This window comes from Dendrobates tinctorius, unplaced genomic scaffold, assembly GCF_039654945.1.
Source record: "Dendrobates tinctorius isolate UK_male_01 unplaced genomic scaffold, ASM3965494v1 ptg000138l, whole genome shotgun sequence".
NCBI classification, from domain to species: domain Eukaryota; kingdom Metazoa; phylum Chordata; class Amphibia; order Anura; family Dendrobatidae; genus Dendrobates; species Dendrobates tinctorius.
Window position 1 is genome coordinate 18,676,351 of NW_027361806.1, and position 25,540 is coordinate 18,701,890.

General features: G+C 44.8%; 2 protein-coding genes across 3 annotated transcripts in view; one reads left to right on the forward strand and one right to left on the reverse strand.

The window, feature by feature from the left end:
• Nucleotides 1-5,624, forward strand: part of SRSF11 (serine and arginine rich splicing factor 11) — a 44,407-nt gene extending 38,783 nt beyond the window's left edge. For both annotated transcript variants that reach the window (XM_073544776.1, XM_073544777.1), the window contains 2 exons: nucleotides 3,993-4,143; nucleotides 4,237-5,624. In XM_073544776.1, coding sequence (XP_073400877.1) covers nucleotides 3,993-4,143; nucleotides 4,237-4,434 — 349 coding nt within the window. In that variant the 3' untranslated portion in view covers nucleotides 4,435-5,624. The remainder of the gene's footprint in view (nucleotides 1-3,992; nucleotides 4,144-4,236) is intronic.
• A 14,292-nt stretch (nucleotides 5,625-19,916) lies between these two features.
• Nucleotides 19,917-25,540, reverse strand: part of ANKRD13C (ankyrin repeat domain 13C) — a 32,833-nt gene continuing 27,209 nt past the window's right edge. The window contains exons 9-13 of the mRNA XM_073544778.1: nucleotides 25,350-25,511; nucleotides 24,837-24,916; nucleotides 24,259-24,357; nucleotides 22,552-22,652; nucleotides 19,917-22,289 (exon numbers count right to left, since the gene is read on the reverse strand). Coding sequence (XP_073400879.1) covers nucleotides 22,159-22,289; nucleotides 22,552-22,652; nucleotides 24,259-24,357; nucleotides 24,837-24,916; nucleotides 25,350-25,511 — 573 coding nt within the window. The 3' untranslated portion in view covers nucleotides 19,917-22,158. The remainder of the gene's footprint in view (nucleotides 22,290-22,551; nucleotides 22,653-24,258; nucleotides 24,358-24,836; nucleotides 24,917-25,349; nucleotides 25,512-25,540) is intronic.

Consider the following 25,540-nt stretch of genomic DNA (forward strand, 5'->3'; position numbering starts at 1 on the left):
ACCCAAGGGAGGAAAACCTCAGAACTTCACTTCATCATGACTCGAGACCTCCGGAAGACACCCCACCAGTAGGCGGCCGACTTTTACTCTTTCAGCAAGTCTGGCTGCCTATTACAGAAGACAGGTGGGTCAGGGAAATAGTGTCTTCCGGATACAAGATAGAGTTCACTTCCGTTCCACCGAATCGGTTCTTCCTTTCTGTTCCTCCAACACCACCAGAAAAGGCTCGTGTTTTCCACCAAGCGGTTTCCTCTCTCCTTCAGTCAGGAGTTGTGGTGCCGGTTCCCGCGAACGAGAGATTCCGAGAATTCTACTCAAATTTGTTCGTAGTCCCCAAGAAAGGAGGTGGCGTCCGACCCATACTGGACCTAAAACAGCTCAACAATTACGTACGGGTCCGTTATTTCCGCATGGAGTCCCTCCGGTCCATCATTGCATCCATGGAGCAGGGAGAATACCTCGCCTCCATAGACATACAGGATGCGTATCTCCACATACCAATTGCTCCCGCCCACCAAAGTTTTCTCAGGTTCGCGGTCAACCAAAACCACTACCAGTTTGTTGCCCTTCCGTTCGGACTCGCCACGGCTCCAAGAACGTTCACCAAAGTCATGGTGGCCACCATGGACGTCCTGCACTCAAGAGGCATCCTAGTCGTCCCGTACCTGGACGACCTCCTCGTCAAGTCTCCCACTTTCAAAGACTGCGAGGTCAGTGTCTCAATCACTCTAGACACTCTGAGTCGCCTGGGATGGCTAGTCAACCTACAGAAATCGTTGACCATCCCAACTCGGACTCTAACATTCCTGGGAATGGTATTCGACACCGCCAGGGGCCTGGTGCTCCTTCCCAAGGACAAGACACTGGCCATCCGTCTGGGAGTTCGCACACTCCTTCGCAGTCCTCCTCGATCTCTCCGGTTTGCCATGAGAATCCTCGGCAGGATGGCAGCAGCAATAGAGGCAGTGCCATTTACCCAGTTTCACCTCAGGGTCCTTCAACTAGCCATACTCAGATCTTGGGACAGGAATCCTCTCTCCCTCGACAGGGAGTTCAGGTTGACGTCATCAACCAGGAGGTCCCTGCATTGGTGGCTCAAACCAAACTCGCTTACACGAGGGAAGCCATTCCTCTCAGGACAATGGAAGATCCTGACTACCGATGCAAGCCTGACAGGCTGGGGGGCGGTGCACCTACATCACAGGGCACAGGGCAAGTGGTCACCGAGGGAAGTGACATTGCCTATCAATGTTCTGGAAATCAGGGCCATTCTCTTGGCACTGAGAGCATTTCATCACTTGCTTGCAGCCTCGCACATACGGATACAGTCGGACAATGCCACGGCTGTGGCATACGTGAACCACCAAGGCGGGACCCGCAGCGCCCAGGCGATGAGAGAAGTGGCTCATATCCTCCGCTGGGCGGAAGACACAAGGTCGGTACTTTCTGCGGTACACATTCCGGGTGTAGAAAACTGGGAAGCCGACTTCCTCAGCAGGCAAGGAATGGACTCGGGGGAGTGGTCTCTCCATCCCGAGATTTTTTACCAGATCTGTCAACGCTGGGGAACCCCGGATGTGGACCTAATGGCATCCCATCTCAATACCAAGGTTCCCAATTTCATGGCCAGGACACACGACCCGCGGTCGCTCGGAGCGGATGCCCTGATCCAGGACTGGTCCCAGTTCCGACTCCTGTACATTTTTCCACCCCTCCCCCTAATCGCCAGGGTCGTGAGGAAGATCAAGCAAGAGGGAGTTCCGACCATCCTCATCGCGCCAGACTGGCCCAGACTTACTTGGTACGCCGACATCGTCCAACTTACGGCAGACGCCCCCTGGCGTCTACCCGACCGTCACGACCTTCTGTCTCAAGGTCCGTTCTTCCACCAGAATTCAGGGGCTCTCAATTTGACGGCATGGCCCTTGAAACCTGGATTCTAACCCAGGCAGGTTTTTCACCGGCAGTCATTGCAACTATGATCAAGGCAAGGAAGCCTGCCTCCGCCAAGCTCTATTATCGTACCTGGAGAGCTTTCTTTTCTTGGTGCGAATCTCATGGACAAGTCCCACTCCCTTATTCCCTCCCGAAGGTACTAGGTTTTCTTCAATCGGGCCTAGATGCCAAGCTATCCTTAAGTTCGCTTAAGAGTCAGGTGTCGGCGCTTTCAGTCCTTTTTCAAAAGCGCATTGCTATTAAACCGCAAGTAAGGACTTTCATCCAGGGAGTTTCCCGATTGGTTCCTCCCTACAAACGTCCGCTGGATACGTGGGACCTCAATCTGGTCCTGACAGCATTGCAAACTCCACCCTTCGAACCTCTTAGAGGAGTTCCACTCTCCATTCTGTCTCAGAAAGTGGTTTTTCTAGTGGCGATCACCTCGTTACGCAGAGTGTCGGAATTGTCAGCACTTTCCTGCAGACGGCCTTTCCTAGCCTTTCACCAGGACAAGGTGGTTCTCCGCACGGTACCATCCTTCCTTCCGAAGGATGTGTCCAACTTTCACCTTAATGAAGAGATTTCACTGCCTTCCCTTTGCCCGGTTCCGGTTCATAGAGTGGAGTAGGCTCTGCATACGCTTGACCTCGTCAGAGCATTGCGGATTTACGTGTCCAGGACTGCACCTTTCCGGAAATCTGATTCCCTCTTCATTCTTCCGGAAGGTAGTCGCAAGGGGTTGCCGGCTTCCAAGGCTACCCTTGCCAGGTGGATCAAGTCCACCATACATGAGGCCTACCGACTTAACAGTTCCCCTCTTCCGGCCGGTATCACGGCACACTCTACACGGGCAGTAGGGGCCTCCTGGGCCATTCGGTATCAGGCTTCGGCACAACAAGTGTGCAAGTGCGGCCACTTGGACTAGCCTACACACGTTTACGAAACACTACAGTGTTCATACCCAGTCCTCAGCGGATGCGAGCCTGGGTAGACTGGTTCTGCAGGCGGCAGTACCCCAAGTCTAGGGGACTGTCAGCACAATATTCGTCCACTGCTTCCCACCCAGGGACTGCTTTGGGACGTCCCAAGGTTCTGTGTCCCCCAATTAGGCGACAGAGTAAAGGAGATTTTTGTGTACTCACCGTAAAATCTCTTTCTCTTAGCCTTTAATTGGGGGACACAGCTCCCACCCTGTTGCCCTTACGGGCCGTTGTTTCCTGTTGAGTTCTCATATTGTTCTTTGAGCTCGTACATAGTAGCCTTCTTACAGGCATGGTTATGTTATTTGGTTACGTTCCTCCTTATGCTTTGGCACAAAACTGGAGAAGGCTGACGCCGTCCAGGGGTGTATACTGCAGAGGAGGAGCCAAAGTTAATCTTTTTCAGATTATGCATAGTGTCGCCTCCTAGTGGACAGCAGCATAACACCCAAGGTTCTGTGTCCCCCAATTAAAGGCTAAGAGAAAGAGATTTTACGGTGAGTACACAAAAATCTCCTTTTTTTTCTTGTTTACAGGGGTTCTCCAGCGCCTTTGACTGTTCGTTACCTAGGTTACCGGCCACCTCTGCAGTCTGTAGAAATTTAATAAAACTCCCTCCATTATTGACAATAAAAGTAAATTGCAAAGTTGTGTGTTTTATACAAGTGATTTGTACATTTTCCCATTTATGATATGAAAACACCTTTAGGGAACAGAAGTTGTTGGCAAAGCAATAAGGTGTCTTTTGGCTCCAGTGTTTCTCAACGATCTTAGGAAAGTAAAGCCTCCAAATCAAGGAATATGTGAGACTATGGGTGGTCTTTGAAGTGATTTTAGTTAGGGGAATATTTTCCGTTTCAAAAAACAAAAATCCCAATTTTTATGTTTTTGTCCATGCTTCATATTTCATGTCAACAGAAATCTAGATTCATCTTCTGTCCTCTGTCCGGGGGCCTTTGGCCTCTTTTTCAGGGGTTTCAATAACTTTCATGTAAACACTATTTCCAAGAAAAAAACATAGAAAATGTTGCTTTATCTGTTTTCTGTGGACTGACTGGTAAATTTGCATTTTAGGCACAAAAAAGAAAAGAAGAAGGATAAAGACCGAGAGAAGAGCAGAGATGAAAGGGAGAGATCTTCCAGCAAAAAGAAGAAAAGCAAAGACAAAGAAAAGGACAAGGAGAAGGATCGAGAGCGAAGATCAGAAAGCGAGAAAGACGTGAAGGTAAGAGTACTGACGCAAGCCATGGTGATGGCATACTGTCACACTCCGGTCTCTAACCACAAGCTTTACCTGGCTGCTTCTTTCTCTGCACAGCAGGTGACACGGGACTACGATGAGGAGGAGCAGGGTTACGACAGCGAAAAAGACAAGCGAGAAGAATATATGGTGACCGAAGCTAGCCCCCCACAGGAGAACGACGAGACAGTAGAGGGGTCGATTGTGGAATTGGTAAAGGACTCCAAAGTGAATGGCGATGACCATCACGAGGAAGACATGGATATGAGCGATTGAGTGCATCCCCTCCCCATCTGTACTATGTGATTTAATTTTCTATTTAAGGTTTGGTCGTCTGCAGCACAGAGCTTATTGGTGAATGTAAAACTACAGAAGTCATTAGATTTATACCGGAGGTTTTGTCTGACAGTGGATATAACCTGTCTTGTGTGGTTTTAAAGAAAAACTATAAAAACAGAAAAAAAACTTAAAATCCCTTCCTTAAGTTCTTTAATGTGACGCAACTTAACAAATACGTTGCATGCGTCTCCCACCTCGCATGTGTTGTATCTTCTGTTGTTTAGATGCCCAGTTCCCTCATATCCTAGACCCCAAATAGTTCACAGTATCCTGGGACATAGCCCAGACCATTATTAATGGAGGGCAGCCATCAGCGGGGAGAGTCAAAGGTTTAAAACTCTTCTTCCTAACATAGGTCGATCGCTCGCCGCCGTACTGCGCCAGCCTATGCGCCTTCGTCATGCTTTTATTAATAGGTCTCTACCTTTTTTCTGTAGACTGGATGTGGGGGTTTCCCATCATAGACTCTGCCGTCATCAAGTGCACTCGCGATACATTATTGGGCGACTCCGGTAGAGATGCCTTTGGCCTGTGTCTGTGCTGCGGATCATTCCCAGCAGTCTCCCCTGAGGACACATACGTGTCATACACCAGTAGTCTGTGATGGGGCGGGAAACCTCTTGATCCAGTTCAGCTTTTTCTTTTTTTACTTTGGGACCTTTAGATGATTTTTTTTTTTTTTTTTTTTTCCTATAGGGCAGCATTCACTAGCTGTTAAAAACAACTCCCAGCAGCCAACGGCTGTCAGGACTCTTTGAGGGGTGTAGTTTCCATACTCAGTAATGGAGTTTTCCGGTCGCATTGTGTTTTCTACAATGTCCACAAGAAATATTTTTTGCTTTTTGTAAATGAGTGGAGAGATATCCGTGCATTTTACTTGGATGTTTGTGCCCCCCCCCACCCATCTTCCTATATACCGGTATATATTTTTGTGTCCCCCTCCCTTTCCCTGGTGCCGTGAGTCCATTCTATTATATGCTGAGTAGCCGGTGCATTTTATTTTTCTCTGAGGCTTCACTTTCGTTCATTATCAGTAACAGTTGTAGGCTCTAATCTGTGCCATCTCCATGTACAGTTCATTAAATTTTGTTTTATGAGAAACTTTGATAATAAAATATATAAATGGACGTTGTCTCCGTGATGATCCCTGATCTGTGATCAGACCGGAGGGAGTGGGGATACATTCTTTCTTCAGGTGAAGATTGACTGTTTAGACCAAACACTGGAGCTGCACTCATTACCTTGGAAACAGGTCACCACTGATAAATTGCAGAGGTGGCTGGTGACCTAGGCAACAAGCAGTATGTTTTATGGAAGAATGAGAGAACCTACGTAGGGTCATGCTGCTGCAGCACAAATCAAAGATCCAAATCCTTTAGAAATTTTGCAACTTTGTCATTCTCTGGTCTGACTTCCTGTAGCCACCACCAGGGGGAGCTCAGACTCCACGTGATAGATGAAGGGCAGCTGTACACAGCCAGCCAAGAGGTAATGGGCTCACTGCACCAGATCCCTCCCAAAAAAGGTTTACAAATATGACAGCTGCTCAGGGCTTCATTTTTAGAAAATGCATCACAAACAAATGCAAGAAACCTCTGCTTCCACACGGTGGCTTTGGAACTGCCACATGTCCAAGCTTCAGAGACTGGTAGCACTGTAGAAACTGTTTGGGTAAGAATTCAACCAGAAAAGAACAGAAAGGACACTATTGTAGGTGTTTACTATAGGCCACCTGGTCAGACTGAAGATATGGATGAAATCTTTTTACATCAGATATCTCTGTTCTCAAAGTACAACATAGTGACCATGGGATATTTTTAACTATCCAGATATTTGTTGTGAATCTCTCAGGCAAAAGTAATGGGTCCAGAAAATTCTTAACTTCTTTTGCTGACAACTTGATCTTTCAAAAGGTAGAAGAGAAAACAAGAGGATCTGCAATCGTGGACCTAATTCTTACCAACAGGGAGGAAATGGTTGAGGAAGTAAAGGTGGCTGGAAATGTGGGAGGCAGCAATCATGCTATCCTCAAATTTTGGATTCCAAGAGGAGGAAGACTTTAAGGTTGGGCGTCGGAAAGGTCCAATGGCCGGATGTTCTAAAGGACAGAAATGTCCAAGAAGGATGGCAGATCTTGCTAAATGAAATTTTCACCGCACAATCTGTAACAATCCTGAAAAGGAAGCATTTAAATAGACCAGGATGGATGAACACTGAACTTAATCACTTGTTAAAAAGGAAAATAATGTATATCAAATGGAAAGAGGAGGGCAGATCTAAAGAAGAATATAATGTGGTTTGCATGGAATGCGCAGGGCAAGAGTTAGAAGAGCTAAAGCCAGTAATGAAGTGAAGCTTGCAAGGGAGACCAAAGCTAGCAAAAAAGGATTTTATGGGGTACGTCAAAAGCAAAGTAAAAATGCTATAATATTTTTACAGGATGAAAAGGGTGAAGTGGTCAAAAATGATGCTGAGAAGGCCAAACTTTTAAATTCCTATTTTGCATCTATGTTCTCTAAGAAAGCAAATGCAACATCAACTGATCTTCATGGTGCCATCAAAGGAAAACAAGAATCCACACTATCCACAGAGAGATGGTGAGGGAACACTTGGCTAACTTACATGAATTAACATCTGGTCCAGATGAATTACATCCTAGGGTACTGAAAGAGTTGGCAGAGAAAATTACAGAACTACTAGCCAGAATCTTTGAAAAATCCAGGAAAACAGTAGAAGTCCCAGAAGATTGGAGAAGGGCAAATGTCCTATCTTCAAAAAAGGAAAGACTGAGCCAGGAAAATACAGGCCAGTGAGCCTTACTTCTATGCCAGGAAAGATCTTTGAACAAATTATTAAACAGCAATTATGCAAGTACTTTGGATAAGAATACAGTAATTAACCAGAGGCATCATGCGTTTGTAGCATCAAGTCATGCCAGACTAATCTAATTTCCTTCTATGATGGAATCACTGACTGGGTGGATCAGGGAGATGTGGCAGATATACTATATCGACTTCATACTATCCTTACTGAAAAAATGACCAAGCATGGGATTGACAAGGCTACGGTTAGGTAGATTCATAACTGGCTCAGTGATCATACTCTTAAGGGTACTTTACACATAGCGATATCGCTAAAGCGTCACCGATTTTGTGACGCAGCAGCGATATCGCTACATGTGATACCTCTGACCGGCTCCCCCGCTGGCTATCGCTGATCGCGCGAGATCGGCCTGGTCTATTTCTCGTCGTCCGCTTCCTGCTGGCGCCGACGAGCGAGCCATGGATGCAGGCGGAAGATGGACAATCTCGCCGCGTCTGAAAGGTAAGAGCGACCGCCAATCGCTGGTGAGATCTGCCTGTGTGGCAGCTCACTAGCGACCATTTAGCGATGCACCAGCGATCCTGACCGGGTCGTATCGTGGTCGGGATCACTGGTGCATCGCTAAATGTAAAGGGGCCTTAAGAGTGGTAATAAATGGTTGCACATGCAATTGCAAGAGTGTTTCAAGTGGGGTACCATAAGGCACTGTCCTGGCCTCAGTGTTAAAGATTTTTTTATAAATGATCTAGATAAGGGAACTGAAGGTAAACAAATTTGCAGACGATGCAAAGTTAGGAGGCTAGCTAACACCAGAGAAGACAAAGGATTCAGAAGGATCCAGATAAGCTTGAACAATGGGCAGCAACTAATAGAATAGTATTTAAAGGAGAAATGCAAGATTCTACATCTGGACAAGAAAAATGAAAATTAAATCTACAGAATGGGAGGAATAGAACTGAGCAACAGTATGTGTGAAAAAGACTTGGGTATACTAATAGATCACAGACTGCACATGAGTCAACAGTTTGATGCAGCAGAAGAAAAGGCAAACAGTTCTGGGATGTATTAAGAGAAGCTTAGAGTCTAGATCACATGAAATAAATGTCCCCCTCTACGCCTCCTTGGCCAGGTTTCATCTGGAATACGGTGTCCAGTTCTGGGCACCACATTTTAAAAAACAAAAATGAAAAATTGGAGCAAGTTCAGATAAGAGCTACCAGGATGATGAGCGAACTGCAGAGTATATCCTACGTGGAACGGTTAAAGGACCTGGGAAAGTTTAGCTTGCAAAAAGAAAAAAAGACGGGAGACTACAAATATCTGAGGGGTTGTCAGTGTAGAGGGATTATCATTCTCATTTGCACATGGAAACACGAGAAGTAACGGGATGAAACTGAAAAGGGAGAAGATACAGATTAGATTTTAGAAAACTTTGACAGTGAAGGAGGTGATCAATGAGTGGAACAAGCTGCCACGAGAGGTGGTGAGTTCTCCTTCAATGGAAGTCTTCCAAAAGACGCTGGGCAGACATCTGAGATGGTTTAGTACATCCTGCAGGGGGTTGGACAAGGATCCTTGAGGTCCCTTCCAACATTCTATGATTCTGTGAATAAATGTAGATAAATACACCGGCGCTCCACCTGATACAAACTAGAGCTGCAGGTGCTAAGACAGGCTCTGTGCTAATAGCTGACAAAAAAAAGGTTTGCAAAAGCAAGAAAGCACTGCGCTAAAGTTACTGCTGTATGAATCAAAAGTCAGAGAAGCAATACCTAGGGGTCATTCCATGTCAAGTGAACCAATGATTTTTACTTCTTTTGAGATTATTTGGTAATAGTGTGTCAGAGAATGCAAAATGTGAAGGAAAAAAAAATTCTAGATTTTTTTTTTTAATTTATTTTCAAAGTTCAGAAAAAGTGTGAATTTCGGTGTTGCCTGCATTAACATTTCTCCTCATAACTCAGGCTAGAAAAAAGATAGACAAACAAAATAAACATTAGTCTACCCAGAGCGATACAGGCTTTGACCAGATATGTCAAAAGAGTATCTTTGTTAATATTTTACCCATGCGAATGCAAACGCAAAAGTTTAAAGCGCATTTCTGAAAAAAATGTTTAATTTAGAAATTTCAAAAACTGCACATGTACCTGCTATGCGCCTAGCCACATCTGTACCAAAATTCAAGATGGGATCATATTTTAAAAAATTAAATTATACAGTGTCAGTTCCAAAATCTGGAATTCAGATCTGTTCAGCCTGTGGTCTAGAAGTGTGGGGTCTATATTTACCAAATAATCCATGATTTTTAGATATTACTGTATTTATTATGTTACAGCTTAGAAGCAGGAGAGGACAGAGGAGAAAGCTTTGTTAGGGCTCAACCTGAGAATGAACAGGGGTAGACAGTGAATGCAGAGCAAATGACAGGCCCAGCAGCTCTGTCAGTCATGTTGAGTATCTGCCCACCGCAGAGTCAGGAAGACAGAGCTTTCATGTCCTGACATGTTCACTCTTGAACAAACAATAGTCTCTACGGCATAAAGGGAGTCTGTGCTACAATATTGGTGAGTGTGTTTAAAGTTTAAGTAAACTTATATTAATAGTTTAATGCTTTTCTTATTAAGGGCTAATACACACACAGCGCTATTCTGAGTGATCATCGTTCAGAAAAATGCCCCCCGTTGATTTCAATGGGGTTAAACACATGCAGTGTTTTTTGAAACACAGAGTGAGTAAATCACTGCTTGCACTATTTTTTCATCTGCAATAAACACCTGTATCACTATTTATATAAAAAGCTGCCATTGTATTCAATAGCGATTAAAAAGACTAATACAGATATAGTGAAAACTCGGTAGAAAAATGCTGCCAAAACCACAGCGTTTATCCGCAGACAGAAAAAGCTGTGTGTGCATTAGCCCTAATACTCACTTTATAGTAACCGTTATATCTCAAGTGCACTGTAAATCTTTATTTTTATTACCCATCTTCCTTACATATTAACTTTTTCTCACACAGCAATGGCTGCTACTTCTCAAAGAACAGAATTTTATAATATATGCTGTTGCAATCCTTTTGAAAAAACTGGACACACAACAAGAAAAAAATCTTAGGCCGGTATAAGATTGGATGTTTCATATAAATCCATCAATCAATGCAGGCATGAAAATGTGTGACAGTTGTAGAAAGCAACTTGCAAAAGAGAAAAATGCTCAGCAGGCAGAAAATTTCGAAGAACCTGGAACTTCCAACACAGAGGATTTTATCCTTCCTGATTTAACAATAGAGTATTTGAATATATCACTTTCTAACATTGAAGAATCACCCATTGCAAAAAAAAAAGAATCCATTATCCAGGTTATTGCCAAAAAAAATTAGAAAAAGTTACAAAAGAATTGACCCTTGAGCTGGCAGGTGAAACAGTAGAAGGTGAAGGAAAAAATGACACTGATTCAGAGATCATTCTGCAGCTTAAAGATAAGTTTAAATCCACCCACAGCAGAAGTGAACAGTTCATGATACTGACTACACTACCGAAGAGTTGGACTTGCAAAAGAATAGAAAATGAATTTAACGTTGGCAATAGAATGGCTAGAAAAGCCAAATCTCTAGTTGAACAAAAAGGTTTCATGTCTTGTCCTGATCCTAAACCAGGTAAAACATTAGATGAAGCTATAGTGGGTAAAGTTAAAGATTTTTTACAATAGTGATGAAGTGAGCCGAATTATGCCTGGCAAGAAAGATTGTGTGTCAATAAAAGTGAACGGTAAGAAAACTCCTGTCCAGAAGAGGCTGGTTCTTACCAATTTGAAAGAAACCTATGAACTTTTTAAAGAAAAAAAATTCCACTTCTGCCAAAATAGGATTTTCAAAATTTGCTGACCTGCGACCGAAGAATTGTGTCCTGGCTGGTGGTAGTGGTACACACTCAGTATGCGTATGTACAATACACCAGAACACTAAGCTCATAATTGAAGGGGGTAAGCTGAAAGATATTCAGATTGGCGAGTCCAACCTTGGCGATTACAAAGTCTGTCTGTCTCAAATATTGTGTCCAGAAAAGAGTTGGAGTTGTTATCTCAACATTTGCACAAAATGTCCTTCAGTATTGGCTCTCAAAGAAAAAATATTAAATTATTTTGAAGAGGCTATGGTAGATAATATAACTTATAAACAGTGGATATCTGTTGACAGATGTACTTTTGACACGGTTTTTAAAAGTGCAGAACTTTTTGTAGAATGTTTTTGTGAACAGCTGATAGTCCTTAAGAAACACTCATTTATAGCTCGCCAACAGTCTGACTACTACAGTCCCCTCAAAGAAAGCATCAAACAACTACAGTACTACATCTGGGCAATAAAAATGAAAAAAGCATATACAGAATGGGAGGAATAGGGCTAAGCAACAGCACATGTGAAAAAGACTTGGGTATACTAATAGACCACAGACTGAATATGAGTCAACAGTGTGATGCAGCAGCAAAAAAGGCAAATGCAATTCTAGGATGTATTAACAGAAGCATACAGTCTAGATCACGTGAAGTCATTATTTCCCTCTACTCCTGTTTGGTCAGACCTCATCTGGAATATTGTGTCCAGTTTTGGGCACCACATTTTAAAAAAGACATCAACAAACTGGAGCAAGTTCAGAAAAGAGCGACCAGAATGGTGACCGGTCTGCAAACCCTGTCTTATGAGGAAAGGTTGCAGGATTTGGGAATGTTTAGTTTGCAAAAGAGAAGACTGAGAGGAGACTTAATAGCTGTCTACAAATATCTAAAGGGCTGTCACATTGTAGAAGGATCAACTTTATTCTCATTTGCACAAGGAAAGACTAGAAGCAATGGGATGAAACTGAATAAGCTGCCACGAGAAGTGGTGAGTTCTCCTTCAATGGAAGTCTTCAAACAGAGGCTGGACAGACATCTGACTGGGATGATTTAGTGAATCTTGCTTTGAGCAGGGGGTTGGACCAGATGGCCCAGGAGGTCCCTTCCAACTCTGCGATTCTATGAATGAGGCAGTAATAAGCTTAGACTTTTCAGAGAACTATTCCTTTGTTCAGGATGAAGCACAGTCATTTCACTGGAACAATGAACAAGCAACTGTGCACCCTTTTGCGATCTATTACAATGAGAATGGAGAAATAAAGTACAGAAGTGTAGTTATGATATCTGAGTGCTTACTTCGTGATTCAATAGCTGTTCATTTGTTCCAAAAAAAAAAAAAATTGATTTCAGTGATAAAAACAGACATCCTACCAAGTTTGAGCAAGGTCTACTACTTCTCGGCTCTTCTGCACAGTATAAAAACAGGAAACACTTTATAAATGTATGCCATCACAAGAAAGACTTTGGAGTGGAAGCTGAATTGCACTTTTTTGCCACTGCTGATGGCAAAGGTGTATGTGATGGTTTAGGAGGCACCATGAAACGCCTTGCAGCCCGGGCTAGCCTCCAGAGGCCATATTCAGACCAAATCTTAACACCCATGCAACTTTTAAAATGGAGTGAGAAAAATATTCTTAACATCCAGTTCATGTATTGTACAAACCAGGACTACAAAGAGGAGGAGAGTTTGTTAAAGCATCGGTTACAGGAAGCAGAACGCATCAAAGGGACTCAGCAATACCACACTGTCATTCCATGTAGTGAAACAGAAATAAAAACAAGGATTTTTTTCATTCAGCAAAGACAGTGAAGTGCATGAAGTGGTAGAAGGCGGCACAAGAGTGGCAATGAATGACATAACTGGTTATGTGACCTGTGAATATGATCGGCGAGGGTGCCAGGCTACTGTTCTCTCCAAAAATTGTGAAAATGAAGAAGTAGAAGTGACTTTTTTGCATCCTTCTGGCCCAGCGCCATCCTTTGTGTATCCAAGAAAACCAGACATTTTAAAAGTTAACAAAAATCAGCCCAACACCATGACCGGCCGCACATACTCTGACACAAAAGGAAATGGCCATTGCTAGTAAGCGCTTATGGACCAGATTACATTTCACCCACTAGAAGGGACAAATTGATGATAAAAGGCCAGTTTAAAAATGTACTATTACTTGTTTGATTAGTTCATATTTTATAGAACGAGGATTTAACTACTGTACTATTCTTCTTAAACACGTCATAAATGACACGTTTAGTGATGAATTGTTACATGTATAAATAGGTGGTAAAAATATTGGTTCTTTTAACCCCTTCACGACCTTTGACGCCACGTAGGCGTCATGAAAAGTCATGCCAGAACGACCCATGACGCCTATGTGGCGTCATGACTTTAAAGCCCCCCTGCGGGTCGGGTGACCTAGGTCACTGAAAGGTCACCCGACCCGCAGATACAGGGGGCTTTGTTCTTCACCACAGGGGGCGTGGCTTCGCCCCCACATGGCTACGATCGCTCTGATTGGCTGTTAAAAGTGAAACAGCCAATTAGAGCGAAAGTAATATTTCATCAATGAAAATTGATGAAATATTACAATCCAGCCATGGCCGATGCAGTAGTATCGGACAAGGCTGAGACCGTGATCCGACCCCCCCCCCTTACCGGCTCACGGGGCCGATTGGCCCCCGATACCGACTGACTCTCTGTGCGCCCCCCCACCTTCCGACCCCCCCCGGTACCTCCGATGTCCCTCTCCACCTCCCGGTGTCCCGTGGTCCCGGACCATGGGCGCCGCCATCTTGAAAATGGCGGACGCATGCGCAGTCCGCCCGCCGGCTGCAATTTCCCTTCATTCTATTTTGATCACTGTGAAAAACTCTCACAGTGATCAAAATAGAATGAAAAGTAAATAACCCCCCCGTTTATCACCCCCATAGGCAGGATCAACTAATAAAATAAAGAAATTATTTTTATTTTTCCATTAGGGCTAGGGTTGGAAAGAGGGTTAGGGTTGGAAAGAGGGTTAGGGATGGAATTAGGGTTAGAACTAGGGTTAGGGTTGGAATTGGGGTTACGGATAGGGTTAGGGGTGTGTTGGGGTTAGGGTTATGGTTGGGATTAGGGTTGTGGTTAGGGTTGGAGTTAGAATTGAGGGGTTTCCACTGTTTAGGCACATCAGGGGGTCTCTAAACGCGACATGGTGCAACCATTGATACCAGCCAATTTTGCGTTCAAAAAGTCAAACGGTGTTCCCTCCTTTCCAAGCCCCGACGTGTGCCCAAACAGTGGTTTACCCCAACATATGGGGTATCAGCGTACTCAGGAAAAATTGCACAACTTTGGTGGTCTAATTTCTCCTGTTACCCTTGGGAAAATAAAAAATTGGGGGCTAAAAAATTATTTTTTTGGAAAAGAAATGATTTTTTTATTTTCACGTCTCTGTGTTATAAACGTCTGTGAAGCACTTGGGGGTTCAAAGTGCTCACCAGACATCTAGATAAGTTCCTTGGAAGGTCTAGTTTCCAAAATGGGGTCACTTGTGGGGGTTTCTACTGTTTAGGCACATCAGGGGCTCTGCAAACGTAGCGACGACCGCAGACCTTTCCATCAAAGTCTGCATTTCAAAATGTCACTACTTCCATTCTCAGCCCTTACGTGCGCCCAAACAATGGTTCCTCCCCACATATGGGGTATCAGCGTACTCAGGACAAACTGGACAACAACTTTTGGGGTCCAATTTCTCCTGTTACCCTTGGGAAAATAATTTGCGAGCTAAAAAAATCATTTTTTGAGGAAAAAAAATGATTTTTTATTTTCACAGCTTTGCGTTATAAACTTCTGTGAAGCACTTGGGGGTTCAAAGTGCTCACCACACATCTAGATAAGTTCCTTGGGGGGGTCTAGTTTCCAAAATGGGGTCACTTGTGGGGGGTTCCACAGTTTAGGCACACCAGGCGCTCTTCAAATGTAACATGACGCCCGCAGACCATTCCATCAAAGTCAGCATTTCATAATGCCACTACTTCCCTTCCGAGCCACGACGTGTGCCGAAACAGTGGTCCCCACCCACATATGGGGTATCAGCGTACTCAGGACAAACTGGACAACAACTTTTGGGGTCCAATTTATCCTGTTACCCTTGTGGAAAAAAAAATTGCTGGCTAAAAATCATTTTTTTTTAGCAAAAAAAAAGATTTTTTGTTTTCACGGCTCTGCGTTATAAACGTCTGTGAAGCACTTGGGGGTTCAAAGTGCTCACCACACATCTAGATAAGTTCCTTGGGGGGGTCTAGTTTCCAAAATGGGCTCATTTGTGGGGAGTTTCCACAGTTTAGGTACATCAGGGGCTCTGCAAATGTAACATGATGCCTGCAGATCATTCCATCAAAGTCTGCATTCCAAAACGTCACTACTTCCTTTTCGACCCCCAACGTGTGCCCAAACTGGTCCTCCACCCACATATGGGGTACCAGCGTAGTCAGGACAAACTGGACAACAACTTTTGGGGTCCAGTTTCTCCTGCTACCCTTGTGAAAATAAAAAATTGTGCACTAAAAAATAATTTTTTGAGTTAAAAAAAATATTTTTTATTTTCATGGCACTGCGTTACAAACTTTTGTGAAGCACTTGGGGATTCATAGTGCTCACTATGCATCTATAAAAGTTCCTTAGGGGGTCTAGTTTCCAAAATGGGGTTATTTGTGGGGGAGCTCCAATGTTTAGGCACACAGGGGCTCTCCAAACACGACATGGTGTCCGCTAATGATTAGAGGTAATTTTAACTTCAAAAAGTCAAATGGCGCTCCTTCCCTTCTGAGCCCTGCCGTGCGCCCAAACTGTGGTTCCCCCCCACACATGGGGTATCGGTGTACTCAGAACACATTGCACAACAACTTTTTTGGCCCAATTTCTCCTGTTACCCTTGCGAAAATAAAAAATAGTGTGCTAAAAAATCATTTTTGAGGAAAAAAAAAGATTTTTTTTATTTTCACTGCTGTTATAAACTTCTGTGAAGCACCTGGAGGTTCAAAGTGCTCACTACACATCTAGGTAAGATCCATAAGGGGTCTAGTTTCCAAAATGGGGTCACTTGTGGGGGTTTTCACTGTTTAGGCACACAGGAGCTCTCCAAACGCGACATGGTGTCCGATAACAATTGGAGCTAATTTTCCATTCAAAAAGTCAAATAGCGCTCCTTCACTTACGGACCCTGTCGTACACCCAAACAGTGGTTTATGATGACATATGAGGTATCGATGTATTCAGGAGAAATTGCCCAACAAACTTTAGGATCCATATTATCCTGTTGCCCATGTGAAAATGAAAAAACTGAGGCTAAAAGAAAATTATTGTGAACAAAAAAGTACTTTTTTTTTTTACCGATCAATTTGTGAAGCACCTGGGGGTTCAAAGTGATCACTATGCATGTAGATAAGTTCCTTGGGGGGTCTAGTTTCCAAAATGGGGTCACTTGTGGGGGAGCTCCAATGTTTCGGCACATGGGCTCTCCAAACGCGACATGGTGTCCGCTAAATATTCCAGCATGTTTTCCATTCAAAAGTCAAATAGCGCTCCTTCCCTTCTGAGCCCTGCCGTGCGCCCAAACAGTGGTTTATGACCACATGAGGTATCGGTGTACTCAGGAGAAATTGCCCAACAAATTTTAGGATCCATTTTATCCTGTTGCCCATGTGAAAATGAAAAAATTGATGCTGAAAGAAAATTTTTGTTGTAAAAATTAAAATGTCCATTTTTTTCTTTCCACGTTGCTTTAGTTCCTGCGAAACACCTGAAGGGTTAATAATCTTCTAGAATGTAGTTTTGAGTAGCTTGAGGGGTGCAGTTTTTAGAATGGTGTCACTTTTGGGTATTTTCTGCCATATAGACCCCCTCAAAGTGACTTCAAATGTGAGGTGGTCCCTAAAAAAAATGATTTTGTAAATTTTGTTGTAAAAATGAGAAATCGCTGGTCTTATACCCTTATAACTTCCTAACAAAAAAAAAAATTTGTTTCCCAAATTGTGCTGATGTAAAGTAGACATGTGGGAAATGTTATTTAGTAACCACTTTGTGTCACATAACTCTCTGGTTTAACAGAATAAAAATTCAAAATGTGAAAATTGCGAAATTTTCTAAATTTTTACCAAATTTGATTTTTTTCACAAATAAACGCAAAAATTATCGACCTAAATTTACCACTAACATGAAGCCCAATATGTCATGAAAAAACATTCTCAGAATTGCTAGGATCCGTTGAAGAGTTCCTGAGTTATTACCTCATAAAGGGACACTGGTCAGAATTGCAAAAAATGGCCAGGTCATTAAGGTCAAAATAGGCTGGGTCATGAAGGGGTTAATCTTGTTTTTAACATATAATTAGGATGAGACCACTTAGAAAATCACACTTGAGGATATGATCACCTTTTTTCTTTTGGTTTGTTCAATGTATTCAGGTTGAAAATGCTGAGCAAGTTGTGTTATGATGATTAAGATGGATTTATTCTGGGATTTGTTTTTAGTGTTTCTGTATTGTTACATATAAATGTGGAGTTCAATACTTTGTAATTTGAAAAGAAAAAAGGAATAAACTCACAAACATAAAATCAGATGATTCAAGGCTTAAGGAAAAAAAATACAAATTTGATAGATCCCAAGTTGAATCCCTGTACAACTATAAACAAGAACACAAGTAACGCACATGCATTTTTTCACCATTTTAAAACATACGTTTTTTTCACAATTGCGCATCAAAATTATGAATTTGATTTCTCAAAAACAAAATGTAAAGAAACATAGTCTTGTGACCGTTACCGTTCTGAGAAAAATGATGCCTCTCCCACCTTTGTATCTTAATTCTAGCCCAAGATATGATAAAAAATGTAAAGCCATACCAGGCCAAAATTCGCTCTTTCACAACTTTAGAAGTCTGTAAAAAATTAACTGATGAAGAAAAAAAAATTCAAAACTTTTAATTTGTAATTAACTAAAGTTGTACTTCATAAAAATAAAAAAAATCTAAAGACGTCAGGTAAAAAAAATATTCATTTTTGGATCACTTGATATGGAATGACCCCTAGAGATCATGGAGGCATAACATGCAGGTAAATGAAGAAAACCGTCTGCCTACCTTGAGGTGAATGTTTGATCCAGCATGGATAGAAGGGTACTATAAAGAAAGTTTCTGGGTTACTAACCCGCAAGATAATCCACGGGGTAGCTGCACCAGAAGGATCCTATACGCTGGAGCAGGGAGATGAGAGCCAGCAAGTATACAGGTGCTGGCATGAAAACACAGCGGCACGTAAAAAAAATGCTGTGCACCCCAGGTAGAGGATGGGTGGGGACTGGGGAGTGCCCCCCCCCTTTGGCAATGGAGCCCACCTGAATCCTCACCAAGGATAAAAAGCACGCGGCATGTGCCAGCCGGGAAATGCCGCTGTCAGTGTCGTGGGGTGTGGTCTGGGTGACGTCACCTAGAAGCAGGGAAACGGAGGCTGAGAAGGGCCAATCGCCAATGCGTTTCGAAGGTGCACGGACCTTCGTCAGGGCACCTTCGAAACGCGTTGGCGGTTGTCCCTTCTCGGCCTCCGTTCCTCTGCTTCTAGCTCTCTGCTCTAGGGGCCGTCACCCAGACCACGCCCCCCCCGACACGGACAGCGGTGTTTCCCGGCTGGCGCATGCCGCGTGCTTTTTATCCTTGTGAGGATTCAGGTGGGCTCCATTGCCAAAGGGGGGGGGGGGGGGGAAGACACTCCCCGGTCCCCACAGCATTTTTTTACGTGCCGTTTTCATGCCAGCACCTGTATATTTGCTGGCTCTCATCTCCCTGCTCCAGCGTATAGGATCCTTCTGGTGCAGCTACCCCTGTGGGTTATCTTGCGGGTTAGTAACCCAGAAACTTTCTTTATAGTACCCTTCTATCCATTCTATGATTTTGTGTCACACTGCCATCGAGAGGTGATTTTAGCATTTCAGAATACAAGGGACAACCCCTTTCACATAAGATTGGAACATTGGATCCCCCTGAAGTAGCATTCTCCAGTGTCCTAAGGAGCTCTATAAAGGAGAAAACGCAGCTTTTCCGCTTTTTGTTTACATACTTCCTCTATGGATGGGGAGGGTGCAAAGTCTTAAAAGGGGCAGTGTCCTCCACAAAGTACTTAACTTAGGAGCCACCAAGTTAAGCAGCTGCCTCAGTTTAGAGATTAAGTCATGGAAGTCATTGTGATGGACAGCTAGCAGATTATCCCCTCACTGCAGGTTAGGTGATAACTTGCTGATTGCTGGGATCAAAGGGATTGTCCAGTAAAGACAGCTGCAGGAAACCAGAATAAGGTCCCCAAGTCTAGTACTAGGATGGAAAATGCATAGTTGAGCAAAAATATTGGAAGGACCCCCAGTCTAGCAACCACATCAGTAGTCCATGGCCACTGAAGCACAGCCGTGTGAACCTCCCTTCAGCCTGTCGGCATTCCTTGCACCATCCGGCACAACATCGCGTGTGCGTCAGACGAGGAGCCAGTGATCCTAAGAGCTCTGGTCCAGCTGCCATGGACCATGAACACGGCCACTAGCCCAAGCTCCTCAAAGCATTACATCTAAAGGGTTGTGCATTGGAGGGAAAAATAAAAATTATGCTTTTTTTTAATCCAGGCCACCCATCACAAACACGCATACATACATACAAGTAGGAAACAAACGGCGCGACGCAGGAGCAGAGACTGATTTTTCTTTAATTAAACCAGTACTATGTGTGGATCCAGCAAGAAATGGTCATTAATGAGTTACAAAAACAGAAAAAAAATGGCATAAAACGAGTGAAGTCTTAACGGCTTCCAGTATAAATCCGCACACGGCGCGTCCTGTGGTGCCGGGGGAGGGGAGAAGACGCTTCGTTCCCTTTCGGTATAAAGCAGCGATTTGGAAGACCTGAATGTTTAGCCTGAAGTTCTGATTCATATTATCCAGTATGCCCGGCAGGCAGAAACGCCGCCACCGCAGAGTCCGCCATGATAAATGTAGTCTTTTTACCCTCCCCAATTCATATTTAAAAGCCCCCTTTTCTGTAGAATCTTGGTATATACAAAACCTCAGCTCGCTGAGATGCAGGACACGGATACTGCGGTACTAAAAACGAGAAGGGGGGACGGCGGCTTGTACAAAAAGAGCGCTGCTTAGGTCATCCCTTTATGTGGAGCCTTAAAGGGGCCCCTTAAAGCTTCTATCACTAGCTGCTGCATCATGGTAACTTGCCCAGGGGGACACAGTTCGCGCAGCTGCAGAGCCTTTGTACGATGTAAAAAAAGAGAACCCGCCCTACAACTGATGAACAGATGCAACAGATTCTGCAACATAAGGCTAGTTTCACACTAGCGTTCTTAGGCACAGCACAGGGCCGCCGCTAAGCCCCGCCCCCGATCGCGCCCCCTCCGGTCAGTTCCTCCTATGATCGCATGAGGCTGCATGCGATCAGCGTATCCTATATTTAGCGTTGGATACGCTGATCGTGCGCTGGTCTGATTTGCTGGCGCTGCGCCCAAAAACGCGCTGTGTTGCATTATGGTGCTGAGCGCATACCCAAAAGGGCAAAAGCGCACGATCAGCGTATCCAACGCTAAATATAGGATACGCTGATCGCATGCAGCCTCATGTGATCAGAGGAGGAACTGACCGGACGGGGCGGGGATTAGCGGCGGCCCTGCACCCAAGAACGCTAGTGTGAAACTAGCCTAAGAGAAGCAAAACATAAGAAGTATACAGAACATAGGAGCATTATAGGGGAAAAAAAAAACATCCACACGTCACCATCTAGTGTCCTCAATAGTCTGAAACGTCACATTGCTTTGTTTCTGGGAAAGCTCAGAGATCATACCAGGGATGGATGGTGGACAGATATCTAGGGGGCTTCCATATTGGAACACACCCAGCTTTTTCAGGAACAAAACGTGTGTGCAGCCATTTCTCAGACCAGTAGAGGATGACTTGTGTTTTTTTTAATCTCCCTCTAAAAGGAGGAAAATGCTCATAAAAGGGTGAGCTGAAAAAATAAAACCAACAAAACATTATGGCAGCTTTCTTTTAAAAAAGAAAAAAAAAAAACAGCGCCACCCTTGCTCATGGGTTGCACACAGTATTACAGGTCAGCTGTGTTTGCTTTATTGTGGCTGGGTTGCAAAAACAGAGACAACCTGTAGTCAGATTAGTTGCAATTTCTAAAAGAAAGCACCCATGGTTTTGGTTTTTTTTTCCTTCAAATATCCCCTTCAAGATAGTTCTTGCGTCAAAATGTAGAGCAACGGAAAATTAAATTAAAGCATGTAAAAATAAACAAAATATTTACGACAAATAAAAAAAAAAAAAAAAAAAATTAAACCATGAAAAAAAAACCACATGGAGAAAGGAGATTAAAAATGGCGTCCACCGCGATAATCAATAAGTGCCGAGCGATTGTCTCCACGTGGCGGAGGAGGGGGGTGCTGGCTGTAACGATTTACTGAATTGACACGATTAAATGACAGAAAGAAATCCCTTCTCTTCTGTACATATATAGATATATATCCAGCCAAAACGAATCTATACATATTACATTGTGGATAATTTATGGGAAAAAAAAGTCAAAAATGATTTAAAAGTTCGATGTGTAAAATCCAAGAATTCTGCTGAATGGCCCTGACTGCAGCGAGGAATGGAAAAAAAAAACAAACAAAACTGAAAGTGTAAGACCAGAAAGTGGAGTAAGGTGTGGACCCGGGGGCCCCATAGTGCCGCCATCTTGCAGCTAGTGGTGCTGGAGCGCGGGACCTGCTGCTACACCGGATGCGTCACGCGGAGGCAGATGACCACAGGGGACCGGTTATGTTTTGCCTTTATGAGCCTTCCTGGCCAATGCTGTGTCCAATGCGGCCACTTTTACAGTGGGCACTGACAGGTCAGTGAGGGTAGAGGACATCACGGAAATTATAAGTCAGGGAAGCGACTTGGATCCTCTTTGTAGTCGTCCGGTATCGTGAAAATGGACTCCTCGAACTCTCCATAGCGGAATTCTTGAAACGTTACAGTGGCTGTGATGGTTGGGAACACCGGGATATCTACGAGCAGAAGAGGAGAGTGCAGGCGGTCAATGGAAAGCAAGAAGTAAAGGGTTCGTCTCAGGTCAGCATCGGCTGACTGCCAAGACCCCAGGCCCATCGTTAGGAAATGGTACAAGGACTGGTGGCAAAGCGACATTGCTATTTTCTAGTAATTGTTGGGGGTCACATCTGACATCCGTTATAAAAGTCAGACCCCCATCCATCTAGAGACAGGTCACCAATAACAGGAGAGGAAAACCTCCGTTACCGACTCACATACCTAGTTTTACAGGGAATCCTGGGGGAAGCTTCATCTGTACAAATTCTCGTAGTTTATTAAAGTGCTTGAATGGTGCGATCACCTCGAGGACATTCAGCAGTCTGGAAGACAAAAACGACATGTTATCACCTGCCCCCAGCAATATGTGGACCCCACGCTTCAGCCTCTGCCTTCTGCAAGATTCTCTAATTTGACATGAAGTTATTGTTACCACGTGAAATCTTTACTAATCTGCAGGAAAAGGAAAGTTCCCCTCCCCCAAGACCTACTGCACCCATCAGTTCCCCCTCCCCAGAGACCTACTGCACCCATCAGTTCCCCCTCCCCAGAGACCTACTGCAGCCATCAGTTCCCCCAGCACCGAAACCTACTGCACCCATCAGTTCCCCCAGCACCAAAACCTACTGCTCCTATCGGTTCCCCTTCCCCAGAGACCTACTGCACCCATCAGTTTCCCCTCCCCAGAGACCTACTGCTCCTATCAGTTTCCCCTCCCCAGAGACCTACTGCACCCATCAGTTCCCCGGCACCTAAACCTACTGCTCCTATCAGTTCCCCCTCCACAGAGACCTACTGCACCCATCAGATCCCCCGGCACCGAAACATACTGTTCCTATCAGTTCCTCCTCCCCAGAGACCTATTGCACCCATCAGTTCCCTCGGCACCGAGTCCTACTGCACCCATCAGTTCTCCCTCCCCCGGCACCAAGACCTACTGCACCCATCAGTTCCTCCTCCGTTCCTCCTCCCCCAAGTCCTACTGTACCCATCAGTTCCCCCTCCCCCTGGTACAGAGTCCTACTGCACCCATCAGTTCCCCCAGGACCTAGACCTACTGCACCAATCAGTTCCCCCTCCCCTGGCACCGAGACCTACTCCACCCATCAGTTCCCCCTCCCCCGAGTCCTACCGCACCCATTAGTTCCCCCTCCCCCCGCACCTAGTCCTACTCCACCTATCAGTTCCCCCTCCCTCCGCACCTAGTCCTACTCTACCTATCAGTTCCCCCTCCCTCAGCACCGAATCCTACTGCACCCATCCGTTCTCCCTCCCCCGGCACCGAGATCTCCGGCACCCATCAGTTCCCTCTCCCAGGCACTGAGATCTACTGCACCCATCAGACATGGACTGAATATCTGTGTGCCATGAGAGTCAATACACTGACCCCAATATGGCCCTGCTACCAACAGAGGGGGTGTTGGACTTCCAGCACAATCCTGTTCTTTTTCAGTGGGGCTTGCCGCAGATTTCACCCCACTGACCGGAATGAAGGGGGTCTGTGAGCACTATTGTATGCCGTCCTGAGGGGAGCATAAAGTGGTGACCCAAAGACCGATTGCAGCTCGTGGTCACTTACTAGTTTTCATAAAATCGCTGGTTGCAGTGACGAGTCCCAGAAATGATCTGCGGCGCCTCCTGCTGCTGATAGACAGATTACACCCTACACCGTGTATAAGGAGAGGATGGTGGGTGCAGGAAGTCCGCAGATCGTGAATATTAAGAACGTGGCAGCACTCGCATCACACACAAGACTCCGGCCCCAGCGATCTTATAAAGGAAAACTACAGCCCTGACAAACGGGACCCAAGCACAGGAGTTGGGGATGACCACAATCACCAGCATGCAATTCTGTCGGCAGCAGCATGAGCGCGCGCCGGGGGGGGGGGGGGGGGGGGGGCCGTATCAAATCACTGTACACGAACTCACGATTCAATTCCCAGAGGGAAGTCCTGGCTCACGGCAATGGTGGCTTTGAAGGTTTTCTTGTTCTCTTTGCAGACGAGCTCCCTTCCAAGGTGTGGAGCTCTGAAGTCAAAAAGAGAGAATATATGAAGCAGAAGTGCGTAACACAGAAGACACTGTGTGCTCGCACGACACACACGCGACACCGTGCATGTGTACACGCACACTGATGTCACCTGCTCTCAGCTCACACTATAACGGGAGTTGACAAATCTATTAATTCAACCAAGAAAACTTTGAACCTCGTGAAGTTGACTTAGACTTACTAAATCTTCTCTCATCTGTAGAAAGCATAATTTCTAGGGTGCGGGGAGCAGCTAAGTAAGATGGTAGAATAAGGTCTTAGTGTGGCGGCTTGCACCAATTCACACTTTTCTTATTCTGTTTGGAGGTGCTGGTCAGTTTTTCCGTGTGGCACACAGTCTGCAGGGAGCTCTGCTATCGGGGACACTTGTGCACAGCTCATAGGCAAGGTGGCGGTATATAGAAGGGGTGGGGGGGTATACAAATGTTATAAATCATCGCACTTGTCCGATACTTACTTGCCGTTCTCAGCGGACATGTACTCTTCCCACGTGATGGTGTTGGGGGGCGGAGGAGTCAGCGACTGTCTCCTGACCGGCTGCAATGGAAACACATGTTAGAGGTGCACGGCCATGAATTATAGGGTCATTCTCATCTAAAATTGCACAGTTCGTGTAAAATTTAGGAAGTTTGCCTCATTAAAAATCCTCTTACAAACGCTTTCCTAAAAAGCCTGTAAAAGCTGCTCTGTGGCTGGTGGGATTGCTTGTTCGGCCGTCTTCAGTGCCCCTGCGGTCCTCCGATGCTGTAGAAGTAAAGCCGATTCATACAGCACCAGCGGACTAATCATGTCACTGTTCTGGACTGTCAATCAGCAGGAACGTACTGCACCCCCGGCAAGAAGCAAGCCAAGAGGCAGCTGGGAATATAACAACCCCCATAATCATTATCTCACGGCCCTCAATACAAAAGCATGACTGCATTTACCGAATCCATAAGAGTCTTCAGGATTAGGGCCACCGAGTACGTACCTCAAAATTCTGCTCCATCAGGTTCCCCCCTTTGCTCAGGCTCTCCATGATGGCTTTGTTTCTCAGGATGTCTTCTTCACTGAGATGTTCTCTCCTTTTACGAGATTCCAATATTAATCCATTCACTAAGTAAAAATCGGCTAAGAAGTTTCCCACACGTTCCTTGAGAGATAAGCAAAGGACTCTGTTAG